The sequence below is a fragment of the Streptopelia decaocto genome (assembly GCF_964273445.1).
Source record: "Streptopelia decaocto genome assembly, chromosome: 4".
NCBI classification, from domain to species: Eukaryota; Metazoa; Chordata; class Aves; order Columbiformes; family Columbidae; genus Streptopelia; species Streptopelia decaocto.
Window position 1 is genome coordinate 11,201,287 of NC_138658.1, and position 18,806 is coordinate 11,220,092.

General features: G+C 36.3%; 2 protein-coding genes across 8 annotated transcripts in view; one reads left to right on the forward strand and one right to left on the reverse strand.

Annotated features, from left to right (window-relative positions):
* The window catches only part of LOC309438760 (uncharacterized protein), a 60,818-nt gene that overhangs the window by 5,757 nt on the left and 36,255 nt on the right, over positions 1–18,806 (forward strand). For 2 of the 7 annotated variants that reach the window (XR_014183855.1, XR_014183859.1), the window contains exon 4: positions 5,719–5,846. The exons of 4 other annotated variants lie outside the window; for them this stretch is intronic. The gene's annotated coding sequence lies outside the window, so the exon portion shown is untranslated. The remainder of the gene's footprint in view (positions 1–5,718; positions 5,847–18,806) is intronic. One more of the 7 variants, XR_014183856.1, reaches the window with a different exon arrangement.
* The window catches only part of PRSS12 (serine protease 12), a 33,139-nt gene continuing 15,260 nt past the window's right edge, over positions 928–18,806 (reverse strand). Inside the window, exons 7-11 of the mRNA XM_082050578.1 lie at positions 16,167–16,372; positions 15,431–15,509; positions 13,514–13,636; positions 5,769–6,049; positions 928–3,806 (exon numbers count right to left, since the gene is read on the reverse strand). Coding sequence (XP_081906704.1) covers positions 3,499–3,806; positions 5,769–6,049; positions 13,514–13,636; positions 15,431–15,509; positions 16,167–16,372 — 997 coding nt within the window. The 3' untranslated portion in view covers positions 928–3,498. The remainder of the gene's footprint in view (positions 3,807–5,768; positions 6,050–13,513; positions 13,637–15,430; positions 15,510–16,166; positions 16,373–18,806) is intronic.

The following is an 18,806-nucleotide window of genomic DNA, read 5'->3' on the forward strand; positions in this document are numbered from 1 at the left end:
AGCATTTTAATCTTGAGTATAAATATTCTAGCACTTGGAAGCACAAAATACTTGCACTCACACTGAAAAGAATGGAGAACATTGATTCAGGACTAGCATTTTAAAATATAAGCTACTATAGTGCTGTGACTTTTTCTGGAAATAAGACAGCTAAGGTTATAGATATTCTGCGTATAATGATCATAAAATGAGTTTCTCTGTGGTCTAGTGCCTGTATGTAATGTGCCATTTGGGAAATTGTTCAGGGCTGAGATGAATTCATGTTAAATAGGCTTTGTGTGTTAGTTGCAGTAATGCTTCTGTTATTTGTTTCTGACATCTGTATAGTCTCTGGAAAATGGAGAAAAAACTTGGGAAGTTCAGAGGTACTGCATCTAACAATCTTCACAGTGTTGGGGAAGTTGGCTGGATTACACATCAGTGTCTAAAATGATAATCTAATCTGGGAATAGAAGTGCCGAGTGTTGTCTTAGTTCCTGCCACTATAAACACTGTGACCTCCTTACTTAATACAAGAACCCATTAGTGTAGGCTGAAGACCATTTTTTTCTGCAACGTTGTATGTATTAAAAATGTTAAAAAAGGGGAAAGCAGCAAGAGTCAAAGAATCTTAAGCAGTTTTAAGAGTATAGGATTAACTTATTTATGACCACCTAACTAGTCTAAGTTAAAGCACACAAAGCAGTAGGAATTGCATTGTACAGAACAAAGTTCCATCCCTCAGAAAATGGCCCAAAGCCTATATGCATTGAAGAAAATATTTTCAAGAGCACCATTTTTCACTTATGGAAGCTCACATGAAGTTTACTCAGCTAATGTTCCTGCAGCAGCTGCTTGTACATTATCCACAGGATTAATGTATAAAAGTTAGTCAGTGTGCCAGTTTTTATTGTATACATTTACATCATCAGGCTCATTGAACAAAAATTAGAATGGCATAACAAAGATGATTTTATTTTATGTTAGAAACTAAAAAGACATGCTCTCTGCATGAAAACGGTAGTGCAACATTTTAAAATACAATAAAGCATCCTATTAAAAAAACAAAACTAATGAACTACTGTACTAAATCTAAATATTTACTACATTTAGTATGCAGAGTTGTTTTTGTTTGTTCCTCCCCTCCCCCATATTGTATTTGTTGGTGCAACTTCTAAAAGAAAATTACGATTTCCCCTGTACACAACACATATTGCACTATATAGCCTACTTCACCACAAGTTTCAAAATAATAGGTCTTGTAGAGCAAAGCTTTGATGGTACAAATTGATACCTTTTGACATATTTTCTTCTCCTTTCCTTTAATTAAAAGGGCTAGGTATAAGTAAAAATAAATGGTTTTAAAGTTGACTAGCAGAGTGTTTCACATAGGTATAACAGTAGATGGTCACAGTACTATGATTTTATTAAGTTTTTAATATTTCACACTATTTCAAATAGTGTGTAATTACAGAAAACTAAAATATATTCAAGCACCTCACATACCAGTTTAGCACCAGTTCCAACAAGATATTTAAACTAGTCATTACACTTGAAAACTAAGTTTGAGGTCTGAGAGAAATTAAGAGCAAAGTCTTTCATCACATGGGCTTCCACAAATCATTGCCAGTTTGTATGTAAATTGAGTTGTCTTAGATATTTGTTACAACACCAGAGAGACATAGAACCATACAGAAATGAATGATTGCTCACTTACAACATGAATACGAGCATCCCACTTTGTTCACAAAAGGCCACACAACATCGTCATAGCCGGAGTGTATGTGGATAGGAAACACAAGAAAACAGTCACTTGAAGTCACAGTTTGTACAGTCACTATGTGGTGACACACATCTGCCACACTTGTCACACTGGAGTGCTTCATGGCCCACAGAGTTTTCGTTTCAGCTTTTTAAGAAGCTTGTTGTTAAGATAGTATGTAGAGCACACAGAATGGTCTTTGACGGGGTCGCAGAGGTACCACTGAACTCTCCTGTTTCACTCTTGACTCTAGTCTCAGATATTTTTAAGACTGATACTCATTAATGTTGCACTAAGATAATAATTATTTCCTCTGTTCTGTGTGATAAGTTCAATGCAGTGGCCCTTTCTAAAAGGACAGTAAATTGTTTTATATTTATCTTGTTCATCAAGAGTAACTTTTAATCAGTTCATTTCTATAATAATCCATTAAGGTTTCTGTAGAGTAGCTAACAGTATTTGTAAAAGGAGTTAAATGAAATCAAGATATGTCAATTTTATAGCAGTCACTGAAAACTATCTAACTCATAGGTATTTCTAAATGATATTTAGAATATGAAAGGGTATTAAGGACCATATGACTGAATTTTTAATCTAGTGTCATAAATCACTGTGAGAAATCTAAGTAGTTATTAGATAAAAGATACACAAGTGTTCTGCAATTACTGGTTTCAAATAACTCTCATATTTCCTGTAAGATCAGTCTGAATCAGTGTTGCAACTAAGCAGGAGAGAGTTGTCTAAGCATTATAGTGTAGAAAATAGTAGTTCAAGACTTCACAGACCTTTTCAGACAAGTATTGTCTCAACACCTCCAATATTTGTATTGTACATACTTCCAACTTTCTCTTGTAAGATTGGCAAAGCTTCTTTGTGTTACTTGAGTAAAGCCCCTCCAAGCCAGCAATGAGAGCACTGGATATTTGTTAGTCTGATATTGTACTGACAGCTAGTGGTAAATATGAAAAGTAAATTCTCTCTGAAATGCTGTATGTACTAAAAATTAGGAATTTCAGAAAGAAGACAAACTGTATTTTTCTAGAAGAAAATAAGAGGTCATTTGTTTTTTATCTAGCTCTTGCAACTGTGCAGGATGTTTGCAGGGAAACTAACTTGCGGTGTACTACCTGTTTTACTTGGGAATGTATTTTATGCACAATAAGCTGTGAGAACATTTATCAGAATAGCTGTTGATCTGATTATTTACAGTTATTTTCCTTCTAATGTTTAATGCATATGCAGAATTAATCACCAGGAGTCAACCTGTCTCATTATCTAATGAAACATGAGTCAAAATTAGCGGGCTAAGTATAAGATCATAGGAATAATAAGATACCAGTCAAGAAGTGATTAAACAAACTAGACTGAAGATTGATTCTGAGATGTGCAAGTAATTCCAGAGAAGTTCAGAACATAAATAGCTTGGAGTTACTAGAGTCTTCCTGTGGGCCGTGAATCTCATAGTGAACTCTCCAGCTGTCCTGCTCCAATGTTACTCTAAACTGGCTATCATTTTCCCCCTTCTTTTAAATACATGGTAACTTGTTCATGCAATATAAACTTCCTCAACACAGAGGGATTTTGTTTGGATAGTAACCCGTAACTGGAAAGGTTGTGTGTATACAGCTTGGATTTAATGAAGAGACATGAATGTGTCCATTTCCACCCACTGTGGGCCCCAGCTGTGCACTGTCTGTGCTGTTCGAGTTGTCCTGTCTCAAACTTTGTTAACAAAGTTTGGTTTTCATTACGGATGTTCATAATTTGGTCACACTTTTTATCCAGGGTACAAAAGATGATACTTTTGTGTAGACACCTGGAGAATCTTTCACTCCACAGCCATAGCCCCAGGAGGTCACACCATACACAACCCAGCTTTCCCCTGGGCGTTCACACATCAGTGGTCCGCCACTGTCTCCTTGGCAGCTATCAACACGTTTCTGTTCCTGGATGTTTCCAGCACAGAGCATTCTTCCTGTGAATCTTCTTTTGTAACGCTCTTCACATACCCTCTTGGGAAGTAAGGGGATGGCAGCTTGTTGTAATGTTCTTGAATAAGCCCTTCCTGAAAAGACAACACAAATTGTTGTGTCATTATGAAACATAATATGGAAACATAAATATGAGTTAATCTAATTTTTGCTGTCAGTCATTCACACTGTTTTGTCATTAAATAAAATGACTCAAAATAAGACTGTTGAAAAAATATACTATGCATTAAATATAACACTATAATACTAGATAGATATTGGAAATATGGAATATAGAGGCTTTTTTAAAAACAAAAACAAAACCAACACCTTTAAATGTAGCTTTATTCCTCAGTTCACTGGACCTTTACAGTGCCTGGGTTTGTTTTGTTCCAAACATACCTTGTTTATTTTAGAAGACTATATACCCTAATACTTGAATAGGGAAGTTATTTGGGGGAGTCTTGAGACTAAAGCTATAGAAACACTTCATTTCTAAGTTGCCAGTTCATATCTAGTCTAGCTCAGCCTGAGAGGCGCTTTATCCTCTATTGGCTTACAAGTAAGTACACGCAAGCTTGCTTGTCACCTCAACTGAGGAGCCAATGTTACCAAGCCCAAGTGTGCTCTAGTAGAGATCGGCAGAATTGTTTGAATCTTACAGTGATGGTAATTTCTATGTACCAGGGTACTGAAGAGACTCCTGATCAAAAGGAATCCTAATTTTGCAGGAGTGACCAGAACCTGTCCTTCAGTTTTCTTTATTTTTAGTGAATCCTGCATTGTATAAGCACTGATCTGCTTAAGAAATGTCAAGATTTAAATAATTTGGCTTTTTTCTATAGCTTGCACCTCCTTTTCAGTTGCAAACATGGGAAATTAAGGCAAATAGTTTGGGTTTTTTTGGTGTGTTTTTGTTTGTTTAGGGTTTTTTTAATGTAAGTAAAATCTTAATACTTACAAAGTAAGTATGATTCACACAGTAAGTGTGAAATTTCAACCAAAGTACTGCAATGATGTTATTTCTTACTGTAATTGAAGTAAATTATTGCCATGGCTAATGCAAACTTAATAGATGTCATAAGTAAACAATATTGCAGAACTTTCACTGAATTCTGTAAAAAGACAGAGCTAGGCAATGAATTAGCAATTGTTTTTAGCAAAAACAACACCCTACAAGTCTATCTCCTTTATTGTAGTACAGTGACCCAGACATCTGTGTACACAGATTAAATGCATGTGAAGAGGAAGAACTGATATTTGGCCTTGCTTCCTTGCCAGTTTGAATGAGTCAGTGGAACAAAGGCTCAAGTGTGGTTGCTGTCTTGCGCTGTATTCAACACCATGAAAACATGAAAGTAAAACATGGTTGTTAATTTGTAAAACATATAAAGGACAATGACATTTAAAGAGGAAGAATCTTGTACTGACCTAAAAAGTGACAAGATAACTTGTTCCAGAAGTCTGGATTGCAGATTACATTGTGGTTCTTGTAAATTTTGGCAAGATATTCTCTTATTTAAATCTAACTGCTCATTGAAAATGTCAGTGGTAACAAAAGACTAAAAATGTAACTTTGAATTCTATTGTGTGTATATTTTCTGTCCACGTTTCTATTGAAGTAGTGTAATTTAAATAACCTTTCTAAAATACTAATTGTACTTACCTTAAAAACCTTAAATATATTACAGCAGTTAGTTATTCTGAGGCAGGGGATGATAAACTGCTGCACAGGGTGTGCCTGGCAACAAATAAGCTTTTCATTCATGCTTGTCTGTGTTAATGAGGCCATTTTAGTGACTGGTTCGGTGATTTAGAGTGACATGGTTAATCACCATTTCTCAAACACCAGCTAAATTCAGTAAACAAAGTGCTGTGGTTCCTGTTTAAGGATGAGGAGAGAAAATACTCACCTATATGAAAAGAATAAGATCGTTCTATTTTGAGCATTTCTTATTTTAAGAATTAGATTTGTTGGTTGGTTGGTTGTTTTTTTTAATAAATAAGCAGCCTCAGGTAATGAGAGCGGTGGGTGGAAATCATCAAAACGTTTTTACCTGTGTCACCCCATCCAGTGATATAACAGTTCGGAGCAGTTTTCTGTGGTCTCTCTCTCCTTAATGGCAAACAAGCAGGTAAGACGTGGGTACTGAATCTGGCACACTGTTCCTCTGGCCCCTGTAGCCTCACCAATGCAATGTCATAGTCACTGCTGTTGGGCTTGTACTCTTTATGCATCACAATCTGTTGGACTCCAATTTCTTCCTCGTACTCTTCTGGTACCAGTGTGTGATAGTCTCCAACTCGCACAGCATAGTTCCGTGTGTTGTTGCCGTATCTAAGATTGAGGTGAAAACAAATAGGGCTGACTCATGCAAAGTCAGATCCTAAGCATGCAGATTTGATCAGTGTCTTTATTGCTCATATAAATAATGATACCAAAAGGTTTTTGTAAAGAGCAAAAGTGCTTTCTCAGATGTTTAGATTGACAGTCAAGTGTATCATCTCAAAGAATATAAAGGAAACTTTTAATGAAGTTTCAGATTGAGCTATGTTCCTTTTGTGTATTTTCACAGGCAAGGTTTCTTATGGCCATCTGCTGTTACTGGCAAGCAAGGTGTGCACCATAAATGTGTTTAGTAATGGTAGCAGAAATTGCCAGTAATTAGAATGAAAACCTGAGTACTAACGTGATTATGATACTCCAGATAATTACAGAAGTGAAAACAGTATTCAAGCTTACTCTGTAGTTTGGCTGAGAAATTTTGGAGGCTTAGATAACTTTATAAAGGCCTCTTATATTAACTGAAGTAATAATAAAGAAAACAAAGCATAAGTGCATTACAACCACCTATTGTCAGTGACAGAAGGCCTGTAAATCTCAGACTTGCTTTGCATCTATATGACCCAAATTTCTTTAACATCATTGTCTAAATGGTAAATACCTTAGAGATTATTAGTGTGGCTGTAAAAAAGAATTTTCTGTGCATGCCTTTGGAGATTTTTGGATTACACGAAACACAGCACTGCTCAGAAAAATGCAAACAAGGGAGTATTTTTGGGTGCGTTTACTTATTTCAAAACCTGGCTAAACTAACCTAAATATTTTTCTTATGCTCCCTTTCCCTCATAGCCTTCAACAGGAAATTTGTAATATGTGTGCAGAAAACAAGCTACAGTGTTCTATCACCTTCTAACCTATACTTGGTTTTTTTTAATACTCCCCAGTAATGTGCTGATCTCCATAGCTTACTAAAGGTTGCTTTGGGAGCAGCAGGCAAAGCAGGAATATTAGTTTTCTTCTGAACAATATATAACTGTACCACTGAATATTTCTTCTAAGGGTGGGTTGTATTCCTGGTTTTCTGCAAGGCTTTCTTTGTCAAATTCTGCACTTCTTCAGGTATTCCGTGAGTAAAATTTCACTGCTATGCTTGTAAGAAGAGGGGGTTGTAGGCTATGGCCCAACATCTGGGCATCTGAAGATGACCTGCTATATAGGAGAAATGAAGTCACTTGTCTAACACAAAGCTTTTTCAGGTCTTCCTCCACAGTACTTTGTGAAATACGCTCCAGGTACCGTAGGTTTCTTGTGGCTGGAAATCAAAATTCTATAGCAGCAGTGAAGAGATGCAACTCATGGAGATTTTTTGAAGTTTACAGAGGTGTTTTTAAAAGTACTCATACTGATTTTAGTCTTGGAGGGAGAACTGAGAAAAAATACTTTGTTTTCTACCAAATACATTATTTCCTCCTGGGGAAAAAAAAATAGCTCAGGAGGTTTTTTTAATTTGTGGATCAGTAAGTTTATCTCAAAGATACTTAAGAAAAAACCTCTTTGAATGTGTCACATTACTAATCTTTCTGTTTTGACCACAAAAGTGCTGGTATTCTATAAGTTATTGCTGAATCGATTTTCATTAGGAATTTCCAATTAAGAAATGAGACCATGCATAGGAAAATAACATCAGAAAAGGCAGAAAATGATTCCTGGGTCTCCAGGTGTTGTGAATCTAGTCCTTTGAATTTTCTAGAATGAAGGTATTTATTTGTATGCTTTTTTAAAAAAAAAAGCAAATCTGATGTTTTAAAAAACAAAGCTCACTGAGACTTCACAGTTGATTCTTTTCCTGATAAAATAAATGGCAAAATTCCTTGGAAGTAGGATTGGCACCTGATATATTGCTTTTATTTTTCTTGGTTGTAAGGAGGTTCTTCAGGGTAAGAAATGCTGTTCAGTCTTCAGTAGTTTCTGGAGTTATATACATCCATCTGTATTTGGCCATGTAAAGTAGGACATCAGTGAAACCCTGAACTCTGCACCCCTATAGGTTGTCTGTCAAATCCTTGCTATCTGCTGCCTGCCAGGAATTTCTGCTCTGACAGTGATGAATCCTTCCTGGGTCACTATTGCCACACAGCTTACATCAGAAAAGGCTGATCTTACCATACTTTGTCGAGACAATTAGTATACAATTGTCAGTCCAAACTTCTATTGTTATTACTCTGAGCTATGATGTGGGAGCCAGTAAAAATATAATCTGGCACTGGCAGTAAAACGGGAATTTTTTACAGCAGTAATGTGATCTGATCTGTGGCCTTGGGCGAGTTTCTTTTTTGTTTGTTCTTCTGCCATCTATTTGGCTTTCCTTAATAGAGCAAGGAGTAAAGCTACACACATCACCAATGTGTTAATATAATATATAGTACAGGCATTTCTTAACACAGTTTTCTTCTAGTTTTATTTCTGTGAAAGTGACTTTTTTATTAATAAGTTGTGCACCTTTGCAATAAAATGCTTGGTACATTTCTGTGCCAGTTTGTACTGAATCGGTTTTATATATTTGCTCGTTATTGCTTCTGGGAATTATTAGAAACTATAATTCAGAGTTCAGTTTAGCACATTTACACATAGAAAGACTTGAAAGCAAATTTTCCTGGCCTGTGTGCAAAAATTTCCAGTAATGCTTTGGCAAAACCATAGCATTCAAAGTTAGAAATATACTTTTCCCCTAATTTGTATATTTACATAAAAATATTTTTTTCCTATAGTTATGGGAAATATTAGGGAAATTAATCTGATTTCTTAGTTTAATCTTGTGTTCTGCAGAAAGTTACATCAGCAGTTCAATATCTATATGTATTAAATGGTATTTTGTCTCTTCACATGGAGACTGTATAACCTCATAGGTAGTGTATTTCCTAGAACTACAGCTTAAAGATTTCTGAATTGTTTGCAGGAAGAGAAACTACCAAATCAGGGGCAAGTGTAATGACCACATTGACTACCTTTTTCATGGAAGTACCCATAATGTTGGTTGTTCGACAGAAAGCATGCTATGGTATTATATATAAGGCATTTTGAATATGCTATGAAAACCAAACTGACAGACCCTGGTAGCTCATTTTATTGTGTAAGCTAATCAAGACATTGGTCCTCTGTGCAATTTGAAAAACAGATAAATAAAACATGCAGCTATAGAATGTTTTACATACTGACAGTACAACTTCTGTGCCTTCTCCAAAGTCAACAAGGTGAGTGTAGAGGCAGATAGCTGAATGGTCAGGGTGCACAGTATCAAACAGTTTTTCACTTTTACAAAATCTATTTACAGAACAGACATAATGCTTAGAATGTAAAGGGTTTAGTAACACTAAGGTTTTACAGCCAATTAAGTACTTCTCTGGTGTCACCTCTTGTCTGGGCAAGATTACAAACAATCTTGGCTGATGTGTTAGCCAACTCAGTAGGATTTATTTTCCTCAGAGTAAGTTAGAAATGGAAGCTGATATAGAAAGTACTTAACTTCCTATTGCAGTAAAATGGCATTATTATTTTCATTTTAATTACTCAAATTTATATGCAAAACTCCCACTAAAATAAATGGAAGAATTGTTCTTGTTACAGACGTCTCAGATATGTTTTTCTGCTCAGATATCATAACTCCATGATGACATTCCACTTAAGAACCTGTGATAGAGCAGCTGAGCCCAATAAGTACAATGATGCAGTTTTCTTTGCCAGTAAGTGGTACTAAATAGTTTAATAATTTTTGCTACAGTCATTGTTTATAACTGCTGATGTCATTGCCTTTAAAAGCTATCATAAATTGGATTCTGTACCCAATCTGTACTGGATTTTGTGTTGCTAGGTATGATCTTTGAATGTTTGAAAGCAGAATTTTAACAGGTTTTGGTACACATCTGTGTGTCACTGGAATACAAATTTATACGGTCATTAGCATTAAATATATATTTTGCCTGACCTAATCTGCCAAAACTATTTCCAAAGGGTCACTGACAATACTCTCTCATACATACATACGGTTTGGGCTCTCTGTAGCAAATCACATTTTAGCGCTCTGCTGCTGGTTTCTGCATTATGAATGCTTCTTTACCTTCAGTAAATATTTGCCCATCTAAGTTAACCATTGTGTACATTGACATAGTTTTTGTACATATGAACAAACACAATCACAGTATTTTGAAGATGTGTATAATCAGTAGTCCAATGGAAATCTGTCTCTGAAATAGAAAAAGGTAATTATAGATGGCATTTTGCTCTCCTGTAAACCATATATCAGATAGTGTAGTAGAAAACTTGCTGGTTCTATTTAATGTTATGTCCTTGATTTTGACAAAAGGAGCTGTTTTCCCTTTAATAGGTTCCTGATGTTTCTCTGTGTTATGGATGATAGTCATTTATAGCAGAATATTGAAGAAATGAGTTCCAGGAAAGTTTATCTTAATTAAAAGTACTGATTTTAAACATTTAATAGAATGAGAAGTGCTGCTTCTCATGCAAATGTATGAAACTTTAATAGGTACAAAGCTTCTAGAGAGAGGCTTAATGAACAGTATTTGGACATATTTACCATATTTCTGTGCACATTCACATAAATAAGTCTTTCCTAAACTGATTTTTTTCATCTGTAGACAATTGTATTTCTTCCCTTCTAGTAGCTGGTATTTGCCAAATGTGGAAATATTGTAACAGAGTATCAGTACCCAAAAGGCAAAGTCATCTAGCTCAAGGGTGTCCAGTCTTCCTCACCTGAAAGTCACCTATGAAATGGCAGAGTCACACACATCACTTTTGAAGAGTGGAGGCAAAGGAGGAGTCTGGGGGTGCTTCAGGGGTGCAAAATGATGCTACTTTCAGGGCATTACCCCCTTGTTGGAACTGGGCTTGCCTTTAAGCTCTAGTGCAGCCTGCCAATGTTGACCTTAGCACCTCCTAGCAGGTTCATTTCCCAGCCGAGTGGAGGCTGGATTAGTAATCAGCCACTGTGCTCTTATCATCCTGCTGCCAGTCAAATGAACTACTGACATACAGGGCACACCTGAATTCACTTCGCCTTTGAGAAAACTGGATTTTAATTCTGGGTTCTGCTTTGGTTTCTAGTGTCTTACTAGGTATTTGGTTCCACTGTGCTTCACGGTCCTTAGTTGTCAAAACAAAATTACCAGGACCATGTTGAAGTATACATGGGCATTCAGAAATGCCTAAAGAAGCAAATAAGAGTTACATTATTAGAAGAGCACAATGTTCAAGTAACACAGTATTTCCTAAAATGACATAATGGTAGTTAAGATTTTCTTCTTTCTATGCCTCATTTCTTATTATCCAAGTGTGGTTGTGTGGGTTTTTTGTTTGGTTGGTTTAGTGGGTTTTTTGTGTGTGTGTTTTGTTTTGCCCTTTTTTTTTTTTTTGTTAGTTTGTCAGTTTTGGTGGTGGTGTTTATTTGTTGTGGGGGAGGAGGTTGTTTCTTTTTAATGTATAGACCTGCAAATTCCCTATAGCTGTCAGAATCACTCAGGACAAAACTTGCTAATAAGATGGGTGGGTTATAAAAGGAAAAATAGCTTTAAACAATTTTTGATCTTAAATTATGTGTCTCTGAAATTATAGAAACCAGTAATGCTGCTATACTCCTGGAAAACCATTTCTATTGTTATGCATAAAATTGTATTGAATTTTTATCCATAGTGCAAATGAGCTCATTTTTGTTATTTAAATGGTGTTCCAATTCCCAGGATATGAGAAATGGTATACTGGCCTTTCTCTTGTCCGTCTGTGGAAAATATTTGAAGAAGGCGCTTGATCTATAGATAGCTCTTGGAAACCTAGCCTCTTAAAATCACTCTGAGATCATTAGAAAGTTCAGTGCAGTCTGTCTAATGTCAACTCAGAGCTAAAGGTGCCTTCTCTCCTTTAAAGTAGTGGGTCCACAGGCTGTCAGAGTTGCATGCTTAGGATCTAGGTTGCACAGTTTTAAGTGCAACATCTGTGGTGAAACAATAGTTGGGTCCCTGAGACCACATGCAATAGTTTTAGGATCACCTGGAGAGATCCTTGAGTGGCTGCACCAGTCTGGAAGTATCACAGTGTCCAGTGCTTCAGCCATGCTGCTGTTCATCCACACCCCTCCCTCATCACCTGGGTGTTCAGCAAAGCTGCCAGAATGGCAGCACATTCAGTAATGAGTTGGAGCCGCAGTTCTGTAAGCAAGCCATTGGGAAGAACAGGTAATGGATTGTGGGGAGTGCTTACTGTAAGAATGCACTGCAGCTGCAGCAGGACAGTGACTACTGATGTTTCACTGAACTCTGTGAAAGTGTTCTGGAAGAGCTGGGTGACTAAGATCTTGATTTGCACTGAGTAAACATAACTGGCTTTCCTGTGACCTCCCCTTTTCTTCCCTTGACATAAAATAACAAAAAACTGACTTGCTTTCAATCCTTTAATCAAAGGCTTTCTCAAGATCTTAAGCTGCATCTTTAGTAATCACTATAGAGATGATGAACAGGGAAATAGGAAGCCATTTTCAATAAAATTTAATGATAGCAACTAAAGTGCTTTCATAGTTCTCAGAAACAACTGGGACATGAGTAGAAGTAGGCAGAAATTTTGTTTGAACGTTTCAGCTTGAAATATTACCAAGAAAAGTCCTTAATTATTTTTATGAAACATGAAAATATGTGCATCTGGTGCTAAGCAAAAGTAAAAGTATACCTGACTCTAGTCATTAGTGTGCAAATGGAAAGGTATAAAGTCCGAAGTTGAAACATTTGCAGCCCACTCAAACAAATTCTAGTAAATACCATCAAAACTCCAATGCCATTCTTCTGCGCTTTTATTCCAGCCCATACTGCAATGTTTCATAAGGATTCCAGTGAAATAATTGCTCTCAAAAGCTTAAAATATTAGACCAGCTTCCTTACTGTGTAAGTTCATGCTCAAACCTATTTGTGAAGAATAAGCAAAACGGCTCGGTCTCACTTGCATCCAGTGTACAGATTTCCTTTCCATTAGATTCAGCAAAATACATATTAATGCTTTACCCTAAAATGGGTTTTGGAGACTAGTTCATCTACTCACTGCAGTGTTACAGTAAAAGTATATATCACTGCCAATATCTATCATTATCAGTAACTTGAAATACTACAGTTCCTGTGTTTGTTTCCTCAGTTGTCTTCACTATAATCTGAAAGTCATAAACTGCAGTTTTGTTGCAACAGAAAATTGTGTTCAAATGTCATAAGTATTGTCTGTATTTTGTCATGGAAACACTCAAATTATGAATATAAATCTTGTGAATGATAACCAGAATAATTTCAATATGTTAGGTTTTTTGTTTGCTTTTATTTGAGGGGAAAGAAGTTTGTTTGGTTGGCTTTTTTAAAACCAAAGATCAACTCTTCAAACAGTTTTCAGTGGGTTTGAATGGGAATGTTTTTGCTTATACCCAGAACAACAAAATAGTTTGAAAATACACTTCACTGTTGAAGAGAGACCTACCTTTTAAAGCAGTGTGCAGCAGTGAGGACCCAGCAGCTGCTGATGAGAGTAGCACCACACAAGAGTCTTCCATCACCATGAGAAGATTTCAGTCGAAGTGCAACCTGCCACGGCCAGCCGCCCCTACAGAGGGTATAAGACACTGTGTTCAGGGTACAACAATGGAAAAACAAGGTAGCTTGTCGGTTACCTTGAGTGTAAATCCTATTTAGTTTCTTTGGCTGACTTAGCTTACAAACCATGTTATTTATTGAGTAACAGTTGAGAATACCTTTATATTCCTGCAGCATTCTGAATTCGAATTAACAATGGTCAGGATTACTTTACAGATTGCTTGTGCATCCAGCATTCTGAGTGCTTCCTTCCACTGTCAATTATTTTTATTTTCCCTTCTCGGATTTCATTAATTGTGCCAAAGACACATTCTATGGGTTCCTTGCCAAATACCATCCAAGTCAACAAACCAGAAATTTCCTGTTAACTGGATACGGGAAAGAAAGGAATTGCTTCAAAAGCTTAAACAAGTGTCCTTTCCTGTCTGTGTTAATATTTTTGTTGGTTCTGAACTGTTTGAAGAACGAAGCTGGCAAATCAAGAGGTCTAAAGCAAGTGTAAAATCCACAAGTAATAGATTAGCATAATTTTTCATCCTGTGATCATCTGTTTTGTATAGTAGATCTGGGATACATATTTGCAGGACTATCAAGACAGGATGGATTATTTTTCACCAATCTATTAATAACAAATTAGCAAAATATGGAATCAGAGAAAGGGAGGGGGAGAGAGATGCACCTGTAAGCAACAGCAACATCCAGGAACAAACAACTGGTAGGCTTAGGTATTTTCTGACTACTGTCAACTTGAATAGGTACAAGAGCTGCCCATGATCATCTAGTCCAGTATCCTATCTCAGAGTTCCCAGTGCCAAATGTTTTAAAGTAAGGTGAAGGAATTTACTTCCCATAAAGTATAAAACAATTCAGAATATGGGATTTAATGTCTTTCCAAAATAGGGTAATTTGGACAGTTTTGGATTTCCTGGTACGTATGTAAGTATCTTGTTCCTTCTCAAACTTTGTCAAGTTCTTTGTCTTAATGAATTCTTTCAACTATGAGGTGTTCTTTCAACACTTAGTGTCTTTTTTGAGGTGGATTGATTTATACTATGCAAGTACTTTGAAAAAGGTTGCACAATGACATATAATAATACTATAAATGCATTTTTTACTATTCCTTTCATAAGATTCAGTGAACAAATATTTATTTGTGGTTACTCAAAAGCTAAGAAAATAAAGCCTGAACTTCCTATCATAGCATTCAGTAATCGTAGTAGTATTTAGTTAATCTATTTATATTAGGTGAGTGTAAATATGTCATTAAAAGCTAAGAACAAAGTGTTAACAAAAAGCCTGGTGGTACAGCTGTCTCATCATCGGAGAGGTGTATTTTGTGAAGGAAAATGAGATCTTGGGCAGTGAATGACCTCTAAGCCTTTCTTTTGGTGTAGGCAGCATTTAAAACTTTGTACTATACTCATAGCTCTCTTCATATAGCTAACATCCCAATATAAGATAACTTTGGAAAAAAGTAAAATGGCTATTTTAAAAGTAAGAAATTTAACCTAAGCAAGGACTAAACCTATAAGCATTACAGATTTTCAACTAATGCTGCAAGTATTTATCAATTTTTTAATTTTCTACCAAATTTGCTTTGAGTGTATTTCTACTTCTACCTCATGACAAGACCAGAAAGAAAAACAAACAAAAAACCACAAACAAACCAAACAAAAAAAACCCAAAACAAACCAAAAAACCAACACCCTACCCCACCAAAAACACACCAAACAAAACAAACCTACAATAGGAAACATGAATTAGGCAAATACATGTCTTTATGTTGTCTTTAGCAAATATTTACCGTAAAGAATTTTTCCCACCAATTATTCGCTTTTGTCGACGATGTAGTAACCTCAATCCACAAACAGAAGCAAGAGAATCTGAACCAGAAAGGGAGATGCAGACAGCATTAAACTCAAAATGAAAATTAGCCAACCTACAATGAGAATTAACTAAAAGAAAAACAAACAAAAAACAACTAAGGCTGAAGTTATTCTGTTTCATGGTGGTTTTTAATAACCAAATTTTGATTGGGAAAAATACACTGAATTCTATCAGACTTAGAAATTATCAGAGATTGTGATCTGTGATCACAACAGAGCAATTTACATATTTGTGCTCTGCTCCTCAAGTGTAGGTTTTTTTATACGATTCTTCCTTCATGTAAGTGGCAGCAGAACTTGGCATGCTCCATAGGTTTCCATCCTCACCTGAAGATAAGCTATACCTTGAAAAGCTGAAAGTAGCTGTCTAGGTATTTACATTGACATGGTAAAATTTAAGAAACATGGCTGCTGTAAACTATGCTAGACAAATAGCCTGTATAATTTGAGTAGTCTATTATGATTCCTTCGCACAGCTGGCCCAGCAAGAAGATCACTGAGTGTAAGCAGAGAGGATTCCCACCATTTTTGTTTCCGTAATTCTTTTGGTATAGCTGTTTCCTCTGCGAGGTGGGATTGTTTACATCCGTCTGTTCCTACCATGACAGTTCCTCACCCAAACCCTTTGGTCTGCTACTCACAACAGGGCTTCACCTTTATTACTGTTTACGGGGGCCGTCTTGCTGAGGTGGTCACAGATCACACCCGCATCCTCACTGTGCCGGCAGTTGTGCATTCCAATGTCTTGTTTAATGCAGTCTGCCAAGGATCTCTCATTTCCTGTGCACTTCACATTATCCACGTGGATCGGGCCTTTGCCCTCCCCAAAATATGCCATTGTCCTTGCTCTAGCTGGACCTCTGGAAACAGAGCATATATTTTTTTGATTAAACATTATTCTACATTTTACTCAACTGAAATCTTTCAGAGAGTGAGCTGTAAAATGAAGACACTGAGATTTTATTCCAAGTCCTGTCACCGGTTCACTTGATGAGAACTTTTCTCCTTGCCTCTGTTACTCAGGTAAGCAGAAAAAAAAAAGTGTAACAGAATTGCTACAGTTCATTAATGTTTAAAATGTACTTTTATGTTTTTATTTAGAAGGTTCTATGCAGAGTATTTTACATTGTAATGGCATTACAAATATCTATAAAAATACGTGAAAGCTGCTTTTTCATAATCCCTTTAATCCTCATATAAAATCAGCATCTGTGAATGCTAAAAATAATTTGTTCTGCTTTGATTCCCTCAGAAAGATGGACCCGTCAAATACAGTATGCTTGTAGTGTAGTAGGAGCTATGATTTACAGATCTATTAGATATTGATAGTTACTAACATATTTTGTTATAATGCCATTTTTAAAGTGCACCCGACAGTTGAGTTCTAAAACTGCAACGTAATTGGAGAGACTGAACCCAGTTCAGGCTTAGCACTCCCCTTTGCCTGGCAGGAGCACAGTACTCAGTGTATGTGTAGCATTTTCATACACAGGCCTCAAGGCGTTTTACAAAAGGTCAGTACGATACTCCTATTATTCTATAAGGATGAATATCAAACCTAAGTATTTAAAAGTCAGACTTAGGACATTTTATAGCTTGTATGTAGTGCCATAAAGCTTCAGCAATGACTATAGTGTCAGTGATCTGAATAAACTTGTTTGAATGATAAACTTTTTTCCCAAATGAGGGAGTGAATGAACAAACAAAATTGAACAAACAAACAAACAAAAACACACACACAAAAAACCCACATGAATTTTGCATGTAAGCATCTCATTTGGTAAATTTTGTGATAGATTTTCTTTTTTTCATTACTTAGGATAATGCTTCTTAATATATAAATAGATGTTTTGTTGTATACAGTTTACAAGTCAGAAAGAGTTATGAACAGGAGAGCACCCAGCTGGCTGTACAAGGAAGTGGGGTGGGAAGCCACAGCCGCCTCTAGGTGTGTCTGAACTACAAGGTTATGTATTGGTTAAGAGCAATTTCCTGTTATTTTATTGTGATAAGAGTATATTGAATTCTAGGTAACTAAAATGTTGCACTATCTCACATATTTCTGTTTTAAAGGATGTATTGTAATTGTATATTCTAAAGGACAGTACTTCTATGTATACGAAAGGGCAACTGCATGTGCAATTAAATGCTGGAGTAGAGAAAGAGTTTAACAATGAAAATGTGTTAGGCAAGACGGTATTTCTCTCCCTTTAAACCTCTTTTTTTCTCTCTCTTTATACCTGCAGTGTTGGGGAAGATAGGTGACTTTCATCAGCTTTCATCAGCTAGGAGAGGAATTTTGATTTGTCCTATCACTTTCAAAGCTTCGTCATACTAGAAGTGTGACTAGATCAAACTCAAAGAATCCAGCCCTCAACTTCCTATATCCATATAATTCAAGCATGAAAGTAATACAAGCTTCCTCCTTTTTCAGATTTGCACATAGAAAGCCTTGCCTGTTTGGATTTTTTTACCACGTATTGACGGGTGGTAGGTGGGCAGGTTTTCTAAGTAGGGAACGTTGGTTTGAATGCATGACTTGTAAAAAGCCAGGAAAGGAAAGCATGTAAAACATCTGAGATGATACAACAAGGTCAACTGTCCTTACACGTTTTTAATTTCTATGGCTGGCATGTATTTCCTAGATAATCCAAAGCCTATCTGACTTTGGAACTAGTATAGGACAATGTCTGCCTAATGAGTTTAGTATTATTTAACTTGTCAGTCACAAGCAACATGTCTCATCTCCATCCAAATATTTTTCTTTTGTAGATGGTGCTCTGATTAAAGATAACTACAATAAAATGTCAAACTCTCCAAAACCTGTGGGCAGCTGCTGTGTCCATGTATGGTATTACGAAACAGTGAGACAGTACAGACACTAGTTGCAAAATCTTACCTCATTTTGGTATCTCTATGTCAAAAAAAGTTTCTGCTTTAGGGCATTGCTCTGAAGTTCCTCAGGATATTGAAAACTACTTTGTTGTGAATCACCACAGTAAGCTTTCCCAGAGAAGTATTTATTTAGTATATAATTGTCTCTGCAGACTCTTATCAGCTACTTAATAGGGCCACTGCCTCTACTGGCTTACCAGATAAATCTCAAAGAAGATTCTGACATCTGTGAGGTCACATATGTAAATATTTTAGGTGAAAGAGATGTAGAGAGACAAAGATGGAGGGAACTTACTGCCTATGGATTGCAATGGTGCACCGATGTGAACTGAACTGTGGGACTTGTATTGCAGTGACTGTTCACACCTTTAGATGATAACTAGCTGACTTCTGTGCATC